The 24,542-nt window shown below is 36.7% G+C and overlaps 1 protein-coding gene across 2 annotated transcripts in view; it reads left to right on the forward strand.

Annotated features, from left to right (window-relative positions):
- Positions 1–523: 523 nt before the first annotated feature.
- The window catches only part of SEMA3A (semaphorin 3A), a 228,951-nt gene continuing 204,932 nt past the window's right edge, over positions 524–24,542 (forward strand). The window contains exons 1-2 of one of the 2 annotated variants that reach the window (XM_032642551.1): positions 524–602; positions 1,051–1,243. In XM_032642551.1, the coding sequence (XP_032498442.1) occupies positions 534–602; positions 1,051–1,243 (262 nt within the window). In that variant the 5' untranslated portion in view covers positions 524–533. Of the gene's footprint in view, positions 603–758; positions 1,244–24,542 lie in introns of those variants that run through there. The other variant, XM_032642552.1, reaches the window with a different exon arrangement.

Genomic DNA, 24,542 nt, shown 5'->3' on the forward strand with positions numbered 1-24,542 from the left:
GAGCATTCCAGGAGCTGGAAAACCATACATGTTTTAAAATTCTGAGTGTCCTTTTGAGAATCCCCTGTTGTAATTTATAATTCTCAGTGGACCTATATTTGTCTTGAGCTGATTGTTGAAATGGGCTTTACTAGGAATTTCTTCACTGAAATTGCAGTGGGGCGGGGGAAGGGGGTGGTTGATCCAAGGGGGTTTCTTGGGAGAAGGGAATGATTGCTAACAAGGTTTTAAAACCTCCAGTGGTTAAAGTTATATTGATGAAAAGGACAGACATATATATGCATATCCATAGACGTATATAGGCATAAACAGACGTATAACATACAACGCACAAGTCCAAGCAGAATTATATAATGAGCATGAGTTAGAAATTATGTAGGTAGCAGAATTCAGATATTTTTTCATCAAAATTGCACCTAAAAATGGCTATAAAACAACGCTTGCCTTGGGAAGTAAATTTATAGCTACATGCCTTTCACAGGCACGTTGGAGTGTTCTGCTCCCGGCTCTAATCTCTACGAGATGTTTTTTGCATGTGTTGTGTGACAGGAGGGAAGGGGAGTGGGCTGAGCTCGCCTGTTCTCCCATTGTCAGCCAGTCTAGTGAGTGTTGGGAAAACCTGTCTGTGGGATCTTGTGTCATCTCTGCCTACATGTGTACAGGAAAAGTCCGCGCTGCTTACGGTTTCTCTCTCTCTCTCTCTCTCTCTCTCTCTCTCTCTCTCTCTCTGTTCCCCTTTCATTCTGCTTCCCCGGAACCGAATGAAGCAGGCAGCAGGATTAGAGTCCGCCAGCTATCAGAAGAGTCTAGATAAAAGGAACTGCTTCTTAAGCACCACTACTGCAGCCCTTGTTGATTTTTTTTTCTTTCCACACAACAGTTGTGCCTCATTATCCGGTGCCTGGCTCGATTTTTTTTTTTTTTTTTTGGAGGGTTTGAAGTTTCTGGGCTTCAGTGACTGTTACAGAAGAAGAGGTGTTAGTGTTGCTTGGAGGTCTTGATTGTCTGCATTTATGAATGAAACTGACCTAAATCACCTGTTACCTCCAGTTTCCAGATTGTTTGAACTTCTGTGGCCGCACAATACAGGACCCGAGACTGAAGCAGCATAGGACCCACAGTGTCTGCAGCATGGGCTGGTTCGCTAGGATTGTCTGTCTTTTCTGGGGAGTATTACTTACAGCAAGAGCAAACTATCCAAATGGGAAGAACAATGTGCCAAGGCTGAAATTATCCTACAAAGGTAAGTTTTTCTTTTCCTTTTATTTGACTAGCTTTCTAATGCCCCCCTGCCCCCTGCATTTTCATTCCTTGAACTCCCTCCCAACCTAAACCGTAAAACCTTTAGTTTAACCTGGGAAACCTTTGTGATCGTGTGTGTCTTTCGGAGATGATTGAAACACTTTTTTATAAAAGCATGGCTTCTGTTGGATATATGACAATTTAAATGCAAACAAAGAACATTTAATCACATTTGCAGAGAAAAGCTGAATGCCTGGTAAATACTGATCTATATATGTGATCATATATCCTGATAATTCTTCTGACTCTACTCCTATTAAAATATTTTTAAAAACCACTATTGCAACAATGGTCTCTTTGTAGATGTGAGTGCCTCACCTATAATAATTATTATGATACATTGTATTTTCTCAGTTTTAGACAGTAAATAGTTAATTGTCATCATGAATATTCAGTTTGTTCAGATCTGACAATCAGATGCTTAACATAAGCAGTAGATCATGGTTTGCCAAGAGAATATAAACTGGAGAGAACAGACTAGTTTTTCCACAGTGTGTTATGATTGTACAAAAGACTGTGTATTTGGCTAATTGGTGCAAAGCTAAGGCCTTTGCAATGTAATGTTATTTGATTCTATATGTACTTCAGTGAGAACTGAAGAGATACTACTTTCTAGTTGTACAGCTAGCTGTGTGAACTTCTTTTCAAAAAAAGTATAAATTTAAGAAGAAAAAAAAAGCCTTATCACATGATCGGTCTTGTTACATCTTAATGTGTATGCTTGTTTTTTAATGAGGATTTTAAAGAAAATATTTGTTCTATATTTGTTGAGATAGATTTTATAGACAGATATATAATTCCATGCTAATATGGATTCCAAGATGATATATATAACTTTTAATGGAAGAGAATGTTTATATAACTGAGGTATTATTAACATGGAGTTGAGGATTAAACTGTTTTAAGTCAAGTAGTTTTACTCCCTAGGGTGTTGCTTTCTTATGATTCTCAAATTTCTACAGTTGGGGGTGGGGCAATAAGAAGCTTCAATTATATTTCGTTTTTAGCCTATGATGTGAAAGAAAATTATTGGATCTATCTGTAGAGATGTCTGTCTACTATACATTGCTCTTACGCCAGAAAAGATATTCTTTAATTTTCACATGATGGGGAACATCTCTTTCTGAGTACTCTAGTGTGAATGAGAACCACAAAATAGGAAAGACAGATGTAATTTTTCACACTTTGGATTAGAAAATTAAACACCTACTAAATGTGTTTGTATTTAATACTTAGATAAAATACACTGAATTGGAAAATATATTTATTTTTGGTATAATTTTTTGGTTATTAAAATGAGAATGAATTTTAACCATTAGCAAGCAGAATTGCAACTGTACTCATATAAGGTTTTTAAAAATAATCATATGGCACCCATTAAATATTTAATTAAATCCCAATTGTGTCTTTATATAGTAACTGTCTTTAAATTATTTTCCTAGTGTATGATATTATGGTATCTGTGTTTTCATCAGTTTTTGTTTTCTATTTTTACTCTTTGGGAGTATTTCATCCAAGGATTCTTAGGTTAATCGTCCACTTTCTTCAAGTTTATATTCCTGAGTAAGTTTTATATACGAGTTTACTTCCTGAATATGTGAATAGCTATATGCTATAATTTTGGAGTAAGTTTGAAACATGACATGGATTTTAAAAATCTATATTTAGAGATACTTGTCTAAGTGCTAAATAAATTGCAAAATCAGTAGGAACTGAGAATTATTCTTATTTATTTTGCAAGAATTTTATTTCCATGGTAATGGATTACTCTCCATTAGCAGAAGAGGCAGCAGTTCTTTCTACATATTAAAAGGTAGCATTTAATTAGAATAGCCCTTTGTTATATACAAATACTTTAAACTTGTCTAATGAAGTGAGTTGTATATATTGACGAGATGTATATATTTGAAACTGTCTCTATGAGCTCTTTTTAGCAATGGTATCCATTAGAATTATTCTGCTTTCCTTTAAACCAAAAACTGCCCTACAGCTACATAACAATTCTATTGATATACCTAGAGCTTGGCAATTTGGTAAAACAAGCTGTGAAGTGAACAACACCAAAAAGAATAATAGGGATGGCCCAAGCAATTTTTCTTCTGCCCTTTTATTGGTCTGTCACTACCTTTTTGTCTCTATGTGTACACTTGTTTTTCCAAAGCAACTGCCTGGTAGCCAATTGTCAGTACTTTGTTTCCAAGCTGTAATAGAGATTTTTTTTTTTTTTTAGCTACTTCTTTTTCCTTCTTAATTAGATGTCAAACACAGTTAAAACATCCACTGCTTTGCCCTTAAAAATATTCCAGCATGATTCATGAAGAGTTAAATCCCTGCCAACCCTAATTTCCCATGGTCACTTGTTTTCAAAGATCCACCATTAACCCTCTCATTTCTCAGGTTGCCAAGACGAAGTTTCAGGCAATCACTGTGCTTACTTTCTACTTGTCATTTTGCCTGGTAGGAGATAAAAGAGATTTGATATGTTAAATGAGAAAGAAAGAGAAGTAAGAACAAGAAGGCAGCCTTTGTAGTGGATATACATATATATCTAATAAGGTACCTCTTTACTTTCTAGGAACAGGAATTAAATAGATGTTTTCAGGACCATCTGGAGAAGTGATAATATTAGAAAAATGGGGTAGGCTGGCTTTTCCTCTGAACCAATCTGATTTAGAATCCTTGCGGGGGAAGAAAATGTGAGAACTCTGTAAATCTCAGCAGTCACATACAAATTATCCTCAAGAAACATTCACTCAGAGATACTTTTCCCTTCCTTAAATTCATGTGATATAGCTAGATGTTATAATGCTTCTTTTTAAAATTGATGAATAACTGTTTATTTGCCCTACGAAACTAGTCAAATTTCACTTTTCTCATGAAATACCAGATTATCATAAAATCTTCCTTTTGGAACGTGTGGTACAATGAAGACTTCAGAAAAACGTATGGAAATCACAAGGAAATAAATTAGGTCTGGGGTTTTAAACACATGACAAACATTCCATCACTCAGTGTAATGAGCTTTTCCAGGACATTGTGTCCTTCAGTTTTAGTAGAAATCAAAGACACATGCAAGTCTGAATGTGACGGTGATCATGTGAATCCAAAGATTGTATCAGTGCCTTTAACTTTACCTTCATAGGGAGGACTTAGTAAATAGCCCTTAAATAAATGGTAGACATTTCAGAGGCTTTCTTTTCATACTTTGTAAAGGTTTTTTTGTTTTGTTTTTTTTCCAGAGTCAAATTGTTTAATTATTGTAAGAATGAGATTATTAGTTAAATCAAAATTCTCAGACATATCTTTTTGAGAGATGATAATGTTTAATTAAAAATTATGAATTAAAACTTGCAAAACCTTTTTTATTTGCCATTATTCAATATATTATGACCACATCAAAATTTAATTTGTATGAATAATGATTTACTAATTAAACTTGTTGACTTTTCTGGGATTTTCATTAGTCTGCCAAAGCACAAGCATATATTTACATATTCATACATATATGTGTACACATATATGAATAGGTGAATATACCTGAAGGACAAAATTTATGTTAATATTTTAGAGTTAATAAAAACAATCTTGGCAATCTACACGTGGTAAATTATAATAAAATACTTTACAAATAAAATTGTTATTGGTTGTAAAGATAGTCATGTGTTAAATTACATATGTATATTATAGCAGACATGATCATTTTTTTAATATTTATTTTTTTATCTTTGGCTGCATTGGGTCTTTGCTACTTTGCACAGGCTTCCTCTAGTTGCAGCAAGCAGGGGCTATTCTTTGTTGTGGTGCGCGGGCTTCTCATTGCGGTGGCTTCTCTTGTTGCAGAGTATGGGCTCTAGGTGCGCGGGCTTCAGTAGTTGTGGCATGCAGGCTCAGTAGTTGTGGCTCGCAGGCTCTAGAGAGCAGTCTCAGTAGTTGTGGCGCACGGGCTTAGTTGCTCCCCGGCATGTGGGATCTTCCTGGACCAGGGCTTGAACCCGTGTTCCCTGCATTGGCAGGCAGATTCTTAAACACTGCACCACCAGGGAAGCCCCAGGCATGATCTTTTGAGTCTCATGAAAAGTCTTCATGAATATCTCAAGTATTCAAGTAATAATATAAAATGGAATTTGTCTTATACTGGAAATCTCCTCATAGCTAAAATGGAATGTGTCTTTGAAGAGTAGGGTAGTAACATGTATGTTTTCACAGAGCAAAGACATTATAAATTCTTTGCAATACCTTATCTCCAGTAGTCACTGCATATATGGCATCAGATCTCTTATTTGCTGATTCTTATTTAGTATGGCCTTTTCTTCCCAAATTCTTTTAACTTTAAAAATCATATTTTCGTTCTGAAGTCTTCGATTTGAGCATGCTGAAAGCTAGAACTTTTTATTTATCTACTCGACAAGTATATCCAGGCAAAATAATAAAAAACAAAATAAAACGAAATGCACAGTATCACATCTTGCGATCCAGTGCGGATCAGATCAAATGAGAGCTAGTGAAAGTCTCCAGTTTGAGGCTTCTCTGTTTGGAGCTGCCAACCAGATTGGCCTTTGAAATAATAACTTATCAGTGCAGACTTTGGCAAGTAAGAAAATGACTAAGACCACAAAACCACCCCATGTAAGATAACTCACCAACTTTTGATAATGATGTGTAGTCTTTAATAGCTTAAGGAAACCTGAATACTGAAGAGATGAATTTTCCAATTCTAACTTTTTTAGGTTGTTATTTCTCTTCATATAAATTATTTCCTAGACTCCGCTATTGTCAATGATATGAAATGCCTAAATATTTAGGCAACTAAATAGAGGTATAGATCTGTGATAACTAATTTTTCTTTGTTTTCTTTTTTCATTATCATGTATCAATCAAACATGATTTTAAAATATGTTGTGATTTTCAGTCTATTATATTTAAATTCTATATTGAAGAATTAATGCTATTAAAGGATTTTTCAGGAATAAATTTAATTGGAATCCATCAGTATGATTGCATATGTTCCTAGTAACAAAATAAAAGTTAAAGTGTTGGTGGCAGAGCATAATGTATTTCTATTTAGTGTGAATATATAACTGTATTTGAGATGTGAGCTTTAAGTAACTTATAAAGTTATCAAGAACTTAAAGTCAGCTGTAAGGAAGTGTGTGGTTTAACTTCTTAACCCAGTTTCTCTCATTTAAACTTCAGTGGTACACCTACGTATCACAGTTCCCAAGATCAAAATATCACACACACCTTTACATCATTTTGGAGAACTGTAAAATCTAAAGTCAGGACTATTTTAAGTAGAATTTACACTTGAGTTTTTAAAATTCTTCCAGTACTGAAATAAATTTTTAATTGATCATTATCTATAACATTCATTTACAAAGTCATGATATTATAGCATAGAGAGTTACATATTAATTGATGAAGACATTGCACTTATCAAACCTTCATGAAAATAAAAACCTATGATAAAATGATCCATTAATGCAAAGCTGTAAGTAAAATCTCCAAAACTCGTGACAGTATCTTAGTTCATGCGGTGAAAGCTGATTTTAAAAAGACCAGCAGTTGTAAACATAAGTTAGAACCAGTGTGAGTCTTGGGATGGATTTTACCCTTCATGACTTCTAAGGTGCTGTTTAAAGGAACTACCATGATTTGCAGTTCTATGCTTCTGCTAATAGGTGGCACTAGCAATTTGAGACAGTTCTTTCATTAGTTTGGAAATGGGAAGGCTGCTAGGATAAATACACACAGAGTAGTGTGTGGAGACCAAGCTTGGAAAAACTGGCATGAGAGTCAGGATACGTAACAAGCACAAAACAGAAGCATTAGTTAAAATGGAATTTGCTACAGAATTTGATGTGCTCTTTGCATTTATTGGTACCTTCTGACCCTCAAAAAGTAGATTGTTGTAACCAAAATTAAATAAATAATGTAATTTAATTTAAATGAGAATTTACGTGTGCAATTCGTCTATAAAATGTAAATAAAATAATGAGTGAAGCAGTAGTAACAAGCAATCGGAGTGATGGAAGGACAGTGTCCTGTGGATATGTATAAATAATACATATATAATTATTTTAAGCCTGAATTATAAAGTGCACTTAACAGGAGCGAGGCAGCCTGCCTGTGGCACATTATCACCCTCATTTATAATTGGAGAGTGGCTAGTTGAGAAGGTAAAATAATGTTTAGAAAATTACACTGGGTATATTTTTAAAAGAATGACTCCTTTAGATTTGTAGGTTATTTTAAATTATTATCATAATTAAACATACCAAAGAACTAATAAATTCTATCTGACACAAATAAGTCTAAATGTCTTCAGTTACTATCTCCTTCTATTGCCAAAACATAAACATCAGTATAAATAGAGAATTGGAACGCTATTTCCAGACAGTAACAAAGCTGGACTCTGTCAAACCCAGGATAAGAGGATATACAATTTATACTTGAATTAGGGAATAAAGATAAGTAAAAATAAAATTCTGTTGAATAAATATGAAGAGTGAATTGGTCTTAGTGTTTCCTACAAGCTTAGAGTAAAACTGAAAGGGACCACGAATTTAGGGAGTCTTGTCATCTCATGAATGAGTCATTGAAACTACATGTCCAGGTTTCCTTTGCTTGAAGAGATGTGCTATGGGAAACAATGTTGACCAAAACTTTACAGTAACTTAATTTGTTACTGCAATCATAAACATGTCTTTGGATAAAATATAACATCACCCACTTGAGTCTTCATCAGTAAACTCAATGAAGTTTAGTTCTATTGATATGTCCAGTGAGTTCTTCAGTCAAGAAAACTACTTATGTGGGTCATCTTTGTTGTGTCAGATTGTGAGGTTCTAAGGCCAGATTGTATGCTTTTTCATTGGTATAATCTCAAAGGCTAGCACAGTCACTCATTGAATGAACTTGTGCTTCATTGGATACACCTTGTTTTTAACCGCAAAGTATACATGTTTATAAGTGAGTACAAAATTAATGCAAATCTGTAATAAATCAATTCATTATAAGTGAATAGTACGTTATAATGTGGTAGAGAAAGTAAAGTCAGTTCTAAATGCTAGGGTAGGAGGATATCAGTGGAGGCATTTAGATGCACGCAAAGGGCAGTGGTATCTCCACAAATAGTCTCCTCTGAACCAAGCCTATTCCAGCACTGAATCACAAAGTGTCTGGGTCACCTTTGTTTGCCTGCAAGTAGGAGATGGAAAATATATAACAATAAATGCATCTTAGAAGCCTCTAGGAGAGAAATTATTTCATTCCTTTCAACAAATACCCTGAGTTTCCTTATTATGGTATCTCAGTACACACAACAAGAAAAGAAAGTGAGCGAGACGATTCTAAAATCAAATAGTGGCTAAAGACATACTGTCTCCTTATCACTCTTACTGTATCTGGATTTTTGTGTAGAACAAACCAGTCCTACCAAACAAAGTTGAAAATGCAATCGTTTAAAAGTTTAAATTGGCTAGATTTCATTGTCCACACTTTTGGGAGAATCCTGGCTTTGCTCTCTGACAACCTGCTAAGATTAATGTTGCAGAGCCTTCCTTGCTTCTTCTTACCCTTGATTCCACTTATCAAGAGCAGCAGTTACTCATTGCCCCTTGCTTTTCATCTCCAAGTAAGCCTCTGGCTTACTTTGGCTCTGTGCTCTATGGCCTGGGACCACCACTTACTTCCATCCTCAGCCCTTGTTCCCAAACCCCACCCGCCCAGGAGAGTAGATATGATAAGAAAGATCCACAGGAATCTTTGTTGAAGTGTGATGTGCAAAATATATGTTGAGTTTGTTGTTTAAGATCCCAATCTTATATAATCGAGACGGTGAGAGAGAACAGTAGGCTACTTTCCTTAGTCCACTTATAGGTCTATAATTGATATCTAGAATATAAATTAATGTACAGTGCTTGACTTTACAGTCTTATAAAATATATGTTAGTCTTGTGACAAGGTAGAAGTATCAATAGGAAAGGAAATAATACAACTACCCAGAGTGCTCTTACATTCAAATCATAGTTATTCATGGTGCTTAAAAATGATTAAGTCCTAATCCAAGCCCTTCCAGAATATATTTGGGGAAAGCCAAAACAAAGTTCTTTATGCCTGAGGTCAAACCAAAACTATACAAGCACTTTTGAGTCTTTATAATATGTGCAGAAATTTTACCTTCAAATTTGAAATTTCAAGAGAATAGACTCTGCTCTGTTGTAATCATCCTTTAAGAATTAGTTTAAATGAACCTAGGTTTTCATTAGCTATGCAAACTTCAATTATTTACAAAAATAAGTTATGATAAATAATAAGCATTTCTTACTTGTATTTTATATGTAAGACAAACACATAAAACCATGTAAGGCAAGTGGCAGATTTCTTCATGAATAAGTAGATTCTTGGATAAATAAAGTAAATATATAATGGGACTTCTGAGGAAGGTGGTATCACATCTACCTAAAGACTTCAGGGAATTTTGTAAAATAAGGCATAAGGAAGGTGGGCCTTGAAAGACAAGAAGTATGTGAGAAGGCAGAAATAGAAAAAAGTGACAATTAAACCACTATCAAAAATATTTTGGGGGTATTTTTTTATAAAAGCAATATATTTTATAAAGTATGTAATAATACAGTTATATATATATTCTTATGCATTCAAATGTGATAGGGAAACAAGTGTGTCCTTTAACAAGGGGAACTTAAAGTTGTAATATGTCAGGCTAGGAATGTCATCTAGTTAACAGGTGTTTGTCTATGTTTGACTGAAAGTGAGAGCAAGATGGACAAGTGGCACATCCTTGAAAGACTTTTCCACAGTGGTCACAGTGGTCATTTGGGCTTATTCCATCTCTCCTTTGAGATTTATCTGTAAGGTATATGAGACAAGCTTCTTTCTAACCAATGGAGAAAAGAGGAAAGTTGAGTGTTGTTATCCAGTATAGAAAACACTGTGACTTTTGTTCCTTGAAATTATAAAATATACTGGTTTAGAATGCAGGTTTCTTCTTGTTCTCCTAGTGAATTCCTATTTTTTTCTGCTTTACTCTATTATTTCTGTAACCAATCCACCAACAATTTTATTTATTTATTTATTTACATCTTTATTGGAGTATAATTGCCTTACAATGGTGTCTTAGTTTCTGCTTTATAACAAAGTGAATCAGTTATACATATACATATGTTCCCATATCTCTTCCCTCTTGCATCTCCCTCCCTCCCACTCTCCCTATCCCACCCCTCTAGGTGGTCACAAAGCGCAGAGCTGATCTCCCTGTGCTATGCAGCTGCTTCCCACTAGCTATCTATTTTATGTTTTGTAGTGTATATATGTCCATGCCACTCTCTCACTTTGTCCCAGCTTACCCTTCCCCCTCCCCATATCCTCAAGTCCATTCTCTAGTAGGTCTGTGTCTTTATTCCTGTCTTACCCCTAGGTTCTTCATAACCTTTTTATTTTTTCTTAAATTCCATATATATGTGTTAGCATATGGTATTTGTCTTTCTCCACCAACAATTTTGAAAAGAGCAACTGCTATTTTATAAATCATATTTGTTTTTAATATGAAGACATCCATATCATCTATGTGATGATCATCAAGTATTAAGATGCCCCTTTAACTGTGTATTCCTGTTATGTGCCACGTCTTTAAATGCAAAGTCATATATTACATATATTTTAATTTGCTTAGCACTTTGTTATCATTCAGGATGTTCCTCTGGCTCACTTAAGAAGGAAACTTAGTTTCAGGACAAACAAGCTAGTAAAATCTTGGAACGTTTCATAACATATTAGACAAAGTTGTAGGTTTGTGGTATTTTGCAACACAAACTGCAAAAAGTTACTTCTGGAATTTTGGTCATAATAGAATAATCCCTTGTACTTGCAGAATTATATATAGATGAAGAGCTCCACAAATCAATGTGTTTAGACGTAGTTCAAATGTGTGTGTATCCATAACAAATACAAGAAAAGTTACATTCAACTCATTATTTTTCTAAGTCACATCATGTTTGAGAATTATGGAAAATGGAATGCCAATCACTAGAACACAGACTGAGGCAAAAGGTCATGGGAGACTGTCTCTCCCTTTGCTCGATGGCAGGTCTTGAGTGGTTCAGGACTGGCCATGAATGATTTTCTGTCCTTTAGTGGTTGACCTTACCAGAGCATCTTCTACTGTGCAGTGCTGCTGTCTAGCCAAGTTCTCTGCTCTCTTTTAGGCACTAGCACTCTGGGAAGTTACCAAATAGCCTCTTTCAGTAGCCCTTCCATTAAGACTTCTCAGCATCTTGGCTCCAGGTCATGTAGTGTCTTTCCTCTAAAAGCACACAGGTCCTCTCAGGTCCTTCTACCTCCAGAATGTAGTGTGTGAGCAGGTCCCACTAGTACAATAGCCTTTCATCTTTCCAGACTTGAAATAAATGATCTTTTTAACTGATCCTGGCCACCCTCCTCTACCCCTTTGCTCTGGAAGTACAAAGTCTTCAACCCATACCTTCTTATCCTATCCAAATAGATCTCCTCTAAGTCTATCATTTGGAAAACAAAATCTGTTCATTTTCCCCTGGGGGTATAGAAAAAGTTTCTAGGCCTCAAAAATTAAAAGCCTTTCTGTCTCTCTTGGGAAGAGGCTAGGAAGCTTTCATTTTTAGCAGATTAATCTACAGAAATTAAATGACAATTTCTTAATTAGGTAACTTTGCCACTTTAACTTTTCTCTAAGGGCTCTCTTCTACACACATACACCTAAAGCTAGACATCCTGCCTAGAACAGAGGGTGTGGTGCTCATATATTTTAGTCTAAATGTCTCAACTTTACATCTATAAAATATGCTGACTAAAGGACAAACAAATTAGTCTTCTTGACCCTTGAGATGTAGAAGTGTCCCACAACTGATGAGTGGGAGGGAAAGCACAGCAGAAAGCTGACAACTGGAGAGCATGAGCCAGGGTTACCCAGGGAACTCTTCCCAGTCTGCCCATGCCCCTGCTTGGGAAAATTACTTTCCCAGGTGCTACAAGTTCTGGGAACCAGCTGCTGAGTAAGCTGGGGGCTTTTGCATGTACCCCTTCTACATAGCAAAGGCCACAGAAAATCTACACTTGGATCTGTCACAGGGAACCCCAACTCAACTTGTTTGTTCAGAACTATACTCACAGTCCTCTCTACAAACTTGTTTACCCTCTTTGTTCCCCGTTGCAGGGATTGTTGTCATTTTGTCCTAGTTGTTCAGACCACTAGCATCTTTGCCTTCCCCTTGCTGACTCTCCCCATATCTAACCAATCTCAATGTTCTATGGATTCTCCCTCTTGAGTTCATCCCTCAAATCTTTCCTCTTCTGTCCTCCAGGTTAAGTCAGGCTCTTATCATTACTTGCCCTGTTATGACAGCAGTCGCCTATAGTTGTCTCTTCTTTCTGTCATTACTGGCTACAACTCTTTCTTAAATTCAAATCTAATTATGCCTCTCCTTTTTAAAAAGTTCCTACTGATTACAGCCAAACTCCTTAGTTTTACCTAGAAGGATGATTAACCTAAAGTAGTCTAGGGCACGGAGGAGCTATTTGGAGGGCCTGCCATGGTTCAGCTATGAGGAAATGAATGCCGGAATAAGGATCATGATAATTGAAATGAGAAAGAAATGCTGGAAATGGGACACATTGAACGTATAGAAAAATTGGGTTTGGGGAATGATTGTGTGTAGGGAGGATCTGGAGAATTCAAGAACAATAAGTTTTAAGTTTTCTGCAACTAGGAGTATTAGACAACAATTGATAGTATCTGGAAAGTGAAACTCTCTTCACCTTACGGCCCAACCATGCCCCAATATAGTACTCCCTTCACATCACACCTGTGACCTTTCTGCCGCCTGTCCTCCTACCCTCTCAATTGTGTACTGACATTGTCTTCTCAAACAGACATCGACTTGAGTATCACCTTTGGCAAGGCTTTTGAAGAGGCAGAGAAACAGAGGTAGGAAACATAATATGGCACCTGTCCTGAAGAAACTTAGCATTCGGAAGGGAAGAAGACACAGATAGTCAACTTAGTAAGATCACACCTGCTCTTTATCTATCTTATATTCTCAGTCAAGTACAGAGTCTTGTGCATGACAGAGCCTTACTAAATACTCCTTGAATGAAGTGATTGAAGGAAGAAGTGAGGAGGTGGCTGGTAATCATTCCAGGTGAGAGAGCTAAGGAGCAGAGGTGAGACCATACAAACAATGGATTTGAGAACAAAACATTAGCCCAGTTTAAAGGTTTGTAAAATCAAGTACTGGGGCTTCCCTGGTGGCGCAGTGGTTGAGAATCTGCCTGCTAATGCAGGGGACATGGGTTTGAGCTCTGGTCTGGGAGGATCCCCCATGCCGTGGAGCAACTGGGCCCTTGAGCCACAACTACTGAGCCTGAGCGTTTGGAGCCTGTGCTCCACAAGAGAGGCTGCAATAGTGAGAGGCCCGCGCACTGCGATGAAGAGTGGCCCCCGCTTGCCACAACTGGAGAAAGCCCTCGCACAGAAATGAAGACACAACACAGCAAAAATAAATAAATTAATTAAAGTCAAGTAGTGAAATATTTGATTGGAAGAAAAATAATTTAAGGCTACAGAAGCAGTTCAAATGCTGATAAATGGTAGGGAACTCTGAAACAGAGTGTACAGGATTTAAACTTTAGATTTGAGTAATAGATGATGAAATTTTTTAAAGTTTATAAGTGAGTGGCATGTGCGAAGCAACACTTTAGGCATCCCGAATCCTGGGAGTAGGGCTTTAGTTCTGAGTTACTGAGTCATCATCTGAGATGCAGAAGCAAGATTCTGTAACAAGACTTATAACTCAGGTTAGGCTTCACGTAATGACCTTGTTATCCTGGGGTACAGAGACTTCATATGTGGGCATGTAGCTCACCTTATCTACATAGAGCATATAATTTCATGTGTCCAGAAAAATGCAAGTTATACTTAAGAAAAACTGCAGATATTTATGATTTCATGTAAAATTATAAATTCCAACAGTTGAGTGTCATTTAGGATATAGCTCTACCTAAAAATATTCTACATTATATACTAATTCCTTCAAATATTAAGTTTATGGCAGACTATACATGTAAAACTTCTGATGAGGAATGATACATGCATTTTACTCTGTCACAAAGTCACTATTTAGGCAAAGCAAGATATCAAAGGTGACTTTCTTTTTTCCCCATCACCATATTATATGAGTTCATCATTATTCTTTTTTTCTTTTTTTTTTTTTGCGGTACGCAGGCCTCTCACTGTTGTGGCCTCTCCCGTTGCGGAGCACAGGCTCCAGAGGCGCAGGCTCAGTGGCCATGGATCACGGGCCCAGCCGCTCCGCAACATGTGGGATCTTCCCGGACCGGGGCATGAACGCATGTCCCCTGCATCGGCAGGCGGACTCTCAACCACTGTGCCACCAGGGAAGCCCAGTTCATCATTCTTTTGATGAATTTTTTTTTTTTTTTCTCCTGGGCTGGAAAGCAAAGATTCACTCCTTTGCATTTGATTCTAACTAGATAAAATTAGAAGCTGTACTCAGAGCAGCTACTCCTAAGACTCAGATTCCCTGTTAGACTCTCACATGCTGACCTGGAGCCATGGAGTTTTCTTGCTTTCATTGCATGTTTTTCATGTTCAGTAAGGTCTCAGCCTTCTTTTGCTTCCCAAGGTGCTTATTCAGAACAGAATTAAGGTTCCCTCTGCTCACTCTAACAGAGCAGACGTCCGTTCTCTATTGATTCAACCCTCTAATCCAGACAGATTCTTGAGAAAGATTTCTAGCATAACAACAAAATGAGACCCAGTGACTCAAACAAATAGTTTCTTTCTGGCGTGCATGAAATCACTTAGCAAGGCACGGTGTCCGTTGTGCCTACTGTTTCATCAGAAACAAGATTACTACTTATCTGATTGGCTTTTCTTTTTAGCTGTCAAATTGGAAAAAAACTGTCTGCTCTATGACAGTACTTCTGTTCCCATCTATATAAACATCTGCACATTAATTCTGAAAGAATCTGTTTAGTCTGTTCTAAGCAGATGCCATATAAGGGAGTGAAATGAGCAATGTTATAGCGATTGGTTTCTTTTTTTTTTTTTTTTTTTTTGTGGTACTCGGGCCTCTCGCTGTTGTGGCCTCTCCCGTTGTGGGGCAACAGGCTCCGGACGCGCAGGCTCAGCGGCCATGGCTCACGGGCGCAGCTGCTCCGCGGCATGTGGGATCTTCCTGGACTGGGGCAGGAACCCGTGTCCCCTGCATCGGCAGGCGGACTCTCAACCACTGCGCCACCAGGGAAGCCCAGCGATTGGTTTCTTTAGTACAGGTCTCAGTCCAGAATATTGAACTGTACCACAAGCAACATACACTAAGGGTCATAGTCTCCTGAACAGATCCTCCATTGTACATATTACACCATCTTTTTCATACAAATTAGTTTTATTTATAGAGTTAATAGCAGATTTACTGCCTTTTCACATTTACTAAAGAATAAAATTTCACATTCTTGGAGTATACAAAGTGATAGCACATATTCAATTAAAATTGTATATATTTGATCATATGTGTTGTCATTATTTAGTATTACTGAATAGTAAGTCATGCTGTGTTTACAGAGTTCAGGTACCTACTTGCTGGCCTTTTGAAAATTAGTGGCCTTTTGGAATTTAGCTGCTGGAACAAAAATTTCACCAATACAAGAGGAATCTAAGCCTAGCAAAGAAAGCAGTGAATTGACTCTGGCATCTTCTAGGTGTTAGGACTCTGGCATGTATTTTAGCCTCCGGTTGCTCTTCTGTTACATGCGGAGAATAGCTACTTTACAGTAGCTCTTATTGGGATATTGACAATACACGTGTAAGGTGTTCAGTCAGTGCTTGGTACATGGAAGAGATTCATTAACTATTAATTTCTTGTGACAGATTAAGAATTGCATAGGTTCTAGGTTACAGTGTTTTGCTCATTCAGAGTGGGTGTGCCTGAATGCGTTCTCTACCTATTATGCTTATTTTGTGAACCAAATTAATAAATGCTAATAATACAAAGAAAATCACAGTTATTGTATTTGTAATGTGCTTCTTTCAGAGACACGTAGCATAATAGTGCAAATCTTTGAAAACATGAAGTTTGTCAATGTCATCTGGTCAGTGAATACAGGAGAACACTTTGTGAAAAGCTAGTGTTGCAAGTAAACAGTTGTAAAAAAATTTAAAAAGCTGAGTCTAACATTCAGCCTTTCAGTCCTACATAAGTGCCCTTAAATGTCTTGGTGTTGACTTGTTGCTTGCCACAGTTTTAAGTGTGGACTATGGATGAGGGTATACATGATACCGACCATGGGGGGACTTTCCTGGTGTCGCAGTGGTTAAGAATCTGCCTGCGGGCTTCCCTGGTGATACAGTGGTTGAGAGTCCGCCTGCCGATGCAGGGGACACGGGTTCTCAAGAATCTGCCTGCCAATGCAGGGGACACCATTTGGATCCCTGGTCTGGGAAGATCCCACATGCCATGGAGCAACTAAACCCGTGCACCACAGCTACTGAGCCTGTGCTCTAGAGCCCACGAGCCACAACTACTGAAGCACACATGCTCTAGGGCCCATGCTGCGCAACAAGGGAAGCCACTACAATGAGAAGCCCGCGTGCCTCGATGAAGAGTAGCCCCTGCTCGCCGCAACTAGAGAAAGCCCGTGTGCAGCAACGAAGACCCAACACAGCCAAAAATTTAATTAATTAATTAATTAATTTAAAAAAACACTAATTATGGGGATGAAAGCAGACATGATTTTTAGGTCTTCTGGCTCTCAATGCATAGTGAGCCAGACTGAGCAAAGGAGCACCTGTTCCTTAAGAAAAGACTTGCCTGCATCTCGCAGATTATAAGTTCTAGTTTGTGTTTTCAACATGAACCAAGGTCAGCCATTTAATATTCAGTAAAAATAACCAGGAAATGACTAGTTTTATTAGCTCCTGTACTTACAGCATATCCTGTCAAATGGCGTAATGGTTGCCTTGAATATTATTTTGTTATGACTTGGTCCATGAAGACACAACATCCTTCATGACAACTTACAAAGTATTGAATCCACAGAGGAATTAACACAATATTCCCATTTAATATGTCCCCGAGGCTGAATGAAACATTGTAGATATGAGGTCTGAGTCTCTCAGACCAATTCTATGAACCTCCTGTGATGGCGAATAACCCACTTGCAGGAAAAAGGATATGCAGTCATTCGAGAAAATAAACTTGCAGTCTGAAGCTAGTAAATAGAATGAAGAAAATGTTGGGAGCCACTTAAAGGGGCTTTTGTCTAACAGAAGACACTGGGAAGCCAGACTGGGAAATCTAGACGTTGTCAGAAGGGGAGGTGACACTAACCACAGCTGGCTTTTAAAGGACTTCTCTGGAAGGCAGAATTCCTTTGGAAAACACTTTATGCACCAGCATGAATAAGTTTCTGAGGTGCTCTAGACAAAGATGAATTTTATTTCTTTGTGGCTTTAGCAATATTACAATGCTCATAAACTCTTTTACCTTATGCCAGACATGTGGAAGCAATCAGTATATGTAAATGATATGTGAAGGTGAGGCATAGTTTTAGCTTAAAAACTTAGACTGTCTGCGGTTATAAATTATAACCATATCACAAAGAGCTACTCGCCTTTTAATAGTAACTTAAATGTAAAAATAATCAGCGATGAATTCTTAAAACTGCTAGTGTTTTCTTAGTAAAGTACAATAAATGTAAAATATAGTGCTACTTTGTGCTGTTACATTATTTTTAAGACAACATTTAAAGGCAAATATTTTTTACCTTAAGTAATTATTAAAATGTAAATAGCTGTAGTTAGACATAATTACATCAGTCTATCTCTGAAAAACTACTTTTTTGCCAAGGGTTGCATTTTAGATTAACTCCAGTTGCCCTGTATTAATATTAATGCCCCCCTTTTTTTGTTAACATTATATCAATTTGGGTTTTGCCTATAATATACTTTTTTATATTTATATATACGTGTGTATATATGTATTCCTATGCTTCGTAACATTTCGTAAATTTTGAACATATAAACATGAATCAAATCTCCCGGCAAAGGAAACAGATATAATAAAAATAAATGTTTCCCTTTCTTTAAATTCAAAACAGTGAAACTCTTAGTCTCGATATGATGGTGCTGTGCCTCTTTTAAAATATTTTTACCATCTGCTCTATATAAAGCTGGATATTAAAATAACACGAATTCAAAGTAGTGTTAGACACACACACACAACTAGTAGAGGGAAAGAAAGTAAAATAAAGTAAATCAAAGATGAATATTTAAACATTAATTTATCATCTTTTCAATGAAAAAAAGATCATATTTTGTTAGACTGAAATCAGGTCTGTTATATCCCCGATTTACTCATAGTAAAACAAACAAAACTCATTCTAACATGTGTACTCAAGAGAACCAAGAAACAATCATTATACTAAATATTTAAATAAAATTCACCAATATAGAATGGCTGTACATGCCATACTTCATTCAGCAGGCATGTTCTGGTGCAGGGTCTCTGACAAACGGGACAGAGATAGAAGACACAGTCCCCATGCAGAAGAATCCTACCCTCCTATAGCAACCCAGATTAATTAGGGTTTAGTGTATCATGGGACTAATTTTTTAAAATATGGAAGTTTTACAAAATAGAATGAATTCCTCAGTCTACTAGACAATTGCCAGTTGCCATTTGGAGTTTATTTCCTAGAGCAATAGTAGAGGAATGTGAGGAGAGGGAGAATGACCGGGAATGGAGAAACATTGACTCAGCTGCTGGATGTGAACAGTCCTAAAAGAAAGACAAATTCTTCAACTCAGATGCATGTGCCCATGTGGTGTTGTTGTTGTTGCAGTTTGGTCCAGGGTTTTACTGTAACTCTGATCACTTAGCACATATTTCCATGCTGTTATGCTCTTGCTTCTTTAAATAGTATTCTCTTTCTCATCCAGAAAATGTTCTTTTAAAACAAACTCATTTCAAATGGACAAAAATGAACTAAGTGTAACTATGCACCAATCACTATAATGATTACTATGGAAAGAAAGTCATGCAGGGTTAATCCCTTTTCTCAAGAACCTCACAACATAGTGCTCGAGAAAGTATACCACCCAACAACAAGGCAGATTGGTCCATCAGTTAGATAGAAAACAAATGCTGTGAAATTTAGAGGTGACAGTGGCGTGTTAATTATGCTGCAGTATGCCATGAGCATAGAGAAAATATGTTTTACAGGGAGTGAAAATTAAGATAGACATACAAGGATGAAGAAAATTTTCCAAGGAAGCACTTTCTGGTAGAAGCGCAATCTGGAAACACGAGGCATTAATATGTATAGCTTATCTAAGGAGCCACAACATTAATTGAACATTAATTTAATCTTTATGGAAAGGAGTAGCAGATAGTGAGGCAATGGGAGCCAGTTCTGAAAATCTGAGTATGTCAGGGATCAGTGATTCTTTATAATCTTTGATCATCCCTCATACTAATATGGTATGCAATGAAGTACACTATACGTTGTGGAATATGTACAAAGATAACGTGAATTCTGCCCCAAGGGGAAGAGTTTGTTAAAACACCCATTGTGACACAAATGTGCAAAGAGTAATGTATCCTAACAAAGGGCTGTGAGAATTCAGAAAATTAAGATATCACAGAGGCCATGGATCAGGAAAGTCCTCTTGTGAGAAGATGAATTTGAGGTAGGCCTCAAAGAGCATTTTGGCAGGTGTGGAGGAGAGAGGAAGAATAGAAAACATTCTAGGCGATGGAAGTAAATAAACAATAAACAGAAGAGAAAGTGTTAAGGATAGTTCATGAAGTGTTTAGTATATTAGTTTGCTTAACCATATTTTTAAAAATCACGTGAGGTACGTTCAGGTACTAATGGAATAATCATGGGCAGTTAACTTGATTTCTCTGAGCACACGATGCATGACACAAAAGAGGTATTCAGTACCTATTCAGTCTTTTTCCTTCAGTTTCCAATGGAAATGTTTAAATATCCCATAAAATGTCATCATCATTATTTTTTTTTTTTTTTTTTTTTGCCACCGCTGTGGCCTCTCCCATTGCGGAGCACAGGCTCTGGATGCGCAGGCTCAGCGGCCATGGCTCACGGCCCCAGCCTCTCCGCGGCATGTGGGATCTTCCCGGACCGGGGCACGAACCCGTGTCCCCTGCATCAGCAGGCGGACTCTCAACCACTGCACCACCAGGGAAGCCCATTATCATTATTTTTAATTCATATGTTTAAGTACATTTTAGGTGCATGGTACCAAGGCCAGAACAATAATCTACTTAGAATCGGTAGAACATAGTAGTTAAGAACATGATGTTAGTAATCAGGAATTTGGGGCTCAGATCTGACCCTTGACTATGTGACCTTGGACAATATGCCCCACTAAAACTCAGTGTTTGTTTAAAAGATGGGGATAATAAAAGATCTAACCTTTTGGATGCTTCTGTAGATTACATGAGGTTTAGCTGGTACCCTTTTAAAATGTATCATGGATGATACACATGGAGTACTAGCAAAGCAACTGGCATGGTGAGTGCCCAGTAATATTGCATTTTGATAGAAAATATAGGAATGGCTCACAAAATGAGGTATCAGGTCAAGTGATAAAAGTGTAGAAAAGATAATAAGTGTAATGGAGAAGCAGAGGAGGCATTCTTTACCAAGGATTGAGATGAGAGCTGAGAAGTCAAAGATGGGTACAAGTAAGATAAGTCGAGAGTTGAGATAGTGCTGTGAGCAATTAGGTAAAAATGTAAGCTGTATTTGGAAGGGAAAGACAAATGTTTTGTTTGTTTGACTGCCTTTTCCCTCTATTGTATTAAACATTGGTTTAAATAAATCATTTCAGTAAATATGGCTACCCTTGTTGATGTAGGTGCTAATTATTGTGACTGATTTTCTATTTTCTCTCTGTCTCCTGAAAAGATTGATAAGCAATGACTACATCAAGATGTATGAAACAGAAGAGAATTGAAAGAGCAAGATGACTAGATATCTCAGCAGTTATAGCTAACAATAGAGTTGTTTGATGTAATGTTCTATCCAGAAGTTTATCAAGACAGTTAAAAGGCTACAAGTCAATAAAATCAGACAAGTGGAATCAGGGGGAGGAAATAGATGCTGTGAGGTGGGATCGGGGAAGAGGAAACTACTTAAAATTATATTGGTTAATGCTTTACATTTTCTTATATCTCTAATTCATTTGAGACAGGAAACAACTCTACCTTTCAAAATTATTTAAAGTTTTGTAAAGAATATTGAATTGTTTAACCATGATCGTTAAATGGAGTCTTTTCTAAGTGATTTATAAAAAGTGAATGTAATAAATATCATATATAGAACAAAACTTATAAAAATTGTTGTTACTAAACAATAGCTTGTTTCAGAATCTCATTATAGTTCCCTTGTTATTGAACTTGTGCCTAACAAGCTGTGATTCTTTTTAGTTCAGGAAAAGAACAGAGAGTTTTACCTTATGTGACAATAACGGGCAGGTGCTGTAGCTAAATAACTGGGGTGATATTATGTCCTAATCATTTAAAAGAATAAAATGCATGACCTATCAAGGGGAACTAAAGACAGGTAACCTACGAGTAGATTATTTTTTTATAATGTGCCTTCTGATAGGTTATGGATCAAAATATCCTTTATGAAGCATAACAGCTCTACACAGTAAAGGCTGTGTGTTGTATGCCCGTTAGTTCTGATACCACAATTCTAAAGCCATGCCATTGGATTATAGCTCTATTAACTATTTTCTCTTCACTCATACAGAAGAATAGCTTTATTTGAACGCACATGTTTCATCATTTTCTTTTAACTTCTTGAAGTAGCATTTTCTTAACTTTTTCCTTGTGTATTCCTAATAATAGAAGACAGTTCCAAAAATATTTTCAAGAACTCGATAGCACTACTGAAGTTGTCCAATATTATGGCCCAAGGCTAGACATTATTATGCAACAATGAATAAGGCTTAGATGGTGCTGTTGTTTCCAATTTCCAGAGCCAGTTATCTTCACTACTGGAATTGAATGTTGCACACTCTAAACTTCACGCATGTTACTAGGAAAGATGACTCCAGACTAAATTATTTGAATTATTTGCCAAAGTAAATCAAAGTCGTTGCATTTGTTTCACAAACATTGTCAGAGAGGCTAGAAAATGCGAGTGAATAGGAAATACTAGTATTGTTCTTTGTCAGGTTGGAAACTTCTTTTAAATGCTTAAAGAAATAAGCATTCTTAAACACTACTCTTCAGTCTTAGATTAAGCATAGGAAGACCAGCTGTTTGCTTGGTCTACAAATATTGATTTTTCTACTGTTATCTTTGGAGAAAAAGAGTTCATCTTAAGCCACTGTTCCAAACTCTTATGGGTAGTAATCTGGCACCTTAGTGGTTTGCCATGCCATCTTTCATAAATAAATAAGCTCATACATCTTAGAAGATAATAGATGATTTATTTTTCTTTTTGTTAGGTATACATAAACTCATGGTATGTTTTCCATTAAACACAGGAAGAGAGAACCATTTGTGGTAGAAATTCCAATAGAAAACATATTTACACCCCTCTGATCTTTATTCCAGTCTGGATAATAATTTTTTGGTTTGTCTGCTCCTTTTCTCAAAGTTCTTAGTATTCATACTAATTGGGGCCTTTATTTAAATGGCTTTCCGCAATTTGCAACACACCGCACAATAACCTCTTAATGTGCATTTAGTACCAAGATTTGTATCTACTGAAATATAAGAACTGCATCCTAAATAATTTATAACTTCAACGAAATAAGATATTGCATGTATTAAAAAGGGAGCAACTAAATAGAAAGAATCGTTCTTAGAAAAAAATATTGAGTTTTAATTCATAATTGCATATTTAGGCTGTCACAGATTTACCATTTCCATGCCAAATAAAGTGATAAGAGTGCTGTGAAAATTTAATGCTTGTTAATGTTGGAGAATCACTGTGACCATAAATAAAAACTGCTATAAAACTTCAGAGCATTCTTTTGTGGGGCAGGCAAGGTTCACGTAGAGTCTGCTCCGATGCCTATTTCCAGACATTTAGGATTCACATATCCAGCTTTTAATAGTCGGTACATCTACTTGATGGAATGTTTATCAGACTGTTTTATTCAAAACGATGGATATAATAATATAGAGAAAAAGTAAAAAGACTGATGTAAGTTTCTAATCAAGACATTTGTTAGCTATCATTTAGATAACCAAAACCATTTATCTGTTGGTTTCATGCTCTGCCCTTAAGTCATCCAGATGACTCTGAAAGAAAGGAGTGGAATTTGCTCTCAAGAAAATTCTAACTTTCAACCCTAGCAGCAGGGTCCCAACTAACACAGAATGCTGATGACTAAACTTGCCCATGTACCTCCAAGTGGTGAACCCTCATGCTTCTAAAGCAAAGGGGAGCTGATACATGGGATACTCAACTGGCGTAAGTAACACAGTGAGGTGCTGGTTTGAGATCAACCCTCCTACTCCTTTTTACTGAGGTTGATTGGCATTCCCCAACATTGATGTATCCTGACGTTTGAAATAGCGTTAGCTCTAAAGCAGTTGTTTTCAAAGTTACTTAAAATAAATAACTCTTTATGTTAGAAGTAAATAATGGTGATGATAAAATTAATATCAACCATCACTACTTAATGAATATTTATTATTGGCTAGAAATGGTACTAAGATTTTCGGGTAAACCATGTCATGTAATCATTACAGCCATTCTAATCAGTGGACATTTTCCATCCTTTTATGGATGAGGAAACCAAGGCCCAAAGTACAGCAAGTAGTAGGGAAAACAAAATTTTCATGTCTGTCTGATACCAAAGCCTTTACATTTTTTAAAAAATTTTGGTAAGGACACCTAACGTGAAATTTACCCTCTTAATAAGTTTTAAGCGTATAATACATTATTGTTGATTACAGGTATAATGTTGTATAGCAGCTCTCTAGAGCTTATTTATTTTGCTTAACGGAAACTTTGTGCCAGTTGATTTGTAACCTCCCATTTCCCCCTCCCCTAACCTCTGGTAACCACCCATTCCACTCCTTGAATCTATGAATTCGACTATTTTAGATACCTCATATAAATGGATGATTATTTTTAGTCATTGGCTCTCCATTGAAGAAGATCTGATTCCAGGTGAT

The sequence above is a fragment of the Phocoena sinus genome, chromosome 9, assembly GCF_008692025.1.
Source record: "Phocoena sinus isolate mPhoSin1 chromosome 9, mPhoSin1.pri, whole genome shotgun sequence".
In the NCBI taxonomy this organism is placed as follows: domain Eukaryota; kingdom Metazoa; phylum Chordata; class Mammalia; order Artiodactyla; family Phocoenidae; genus Phocoena; species Phocoena sinus.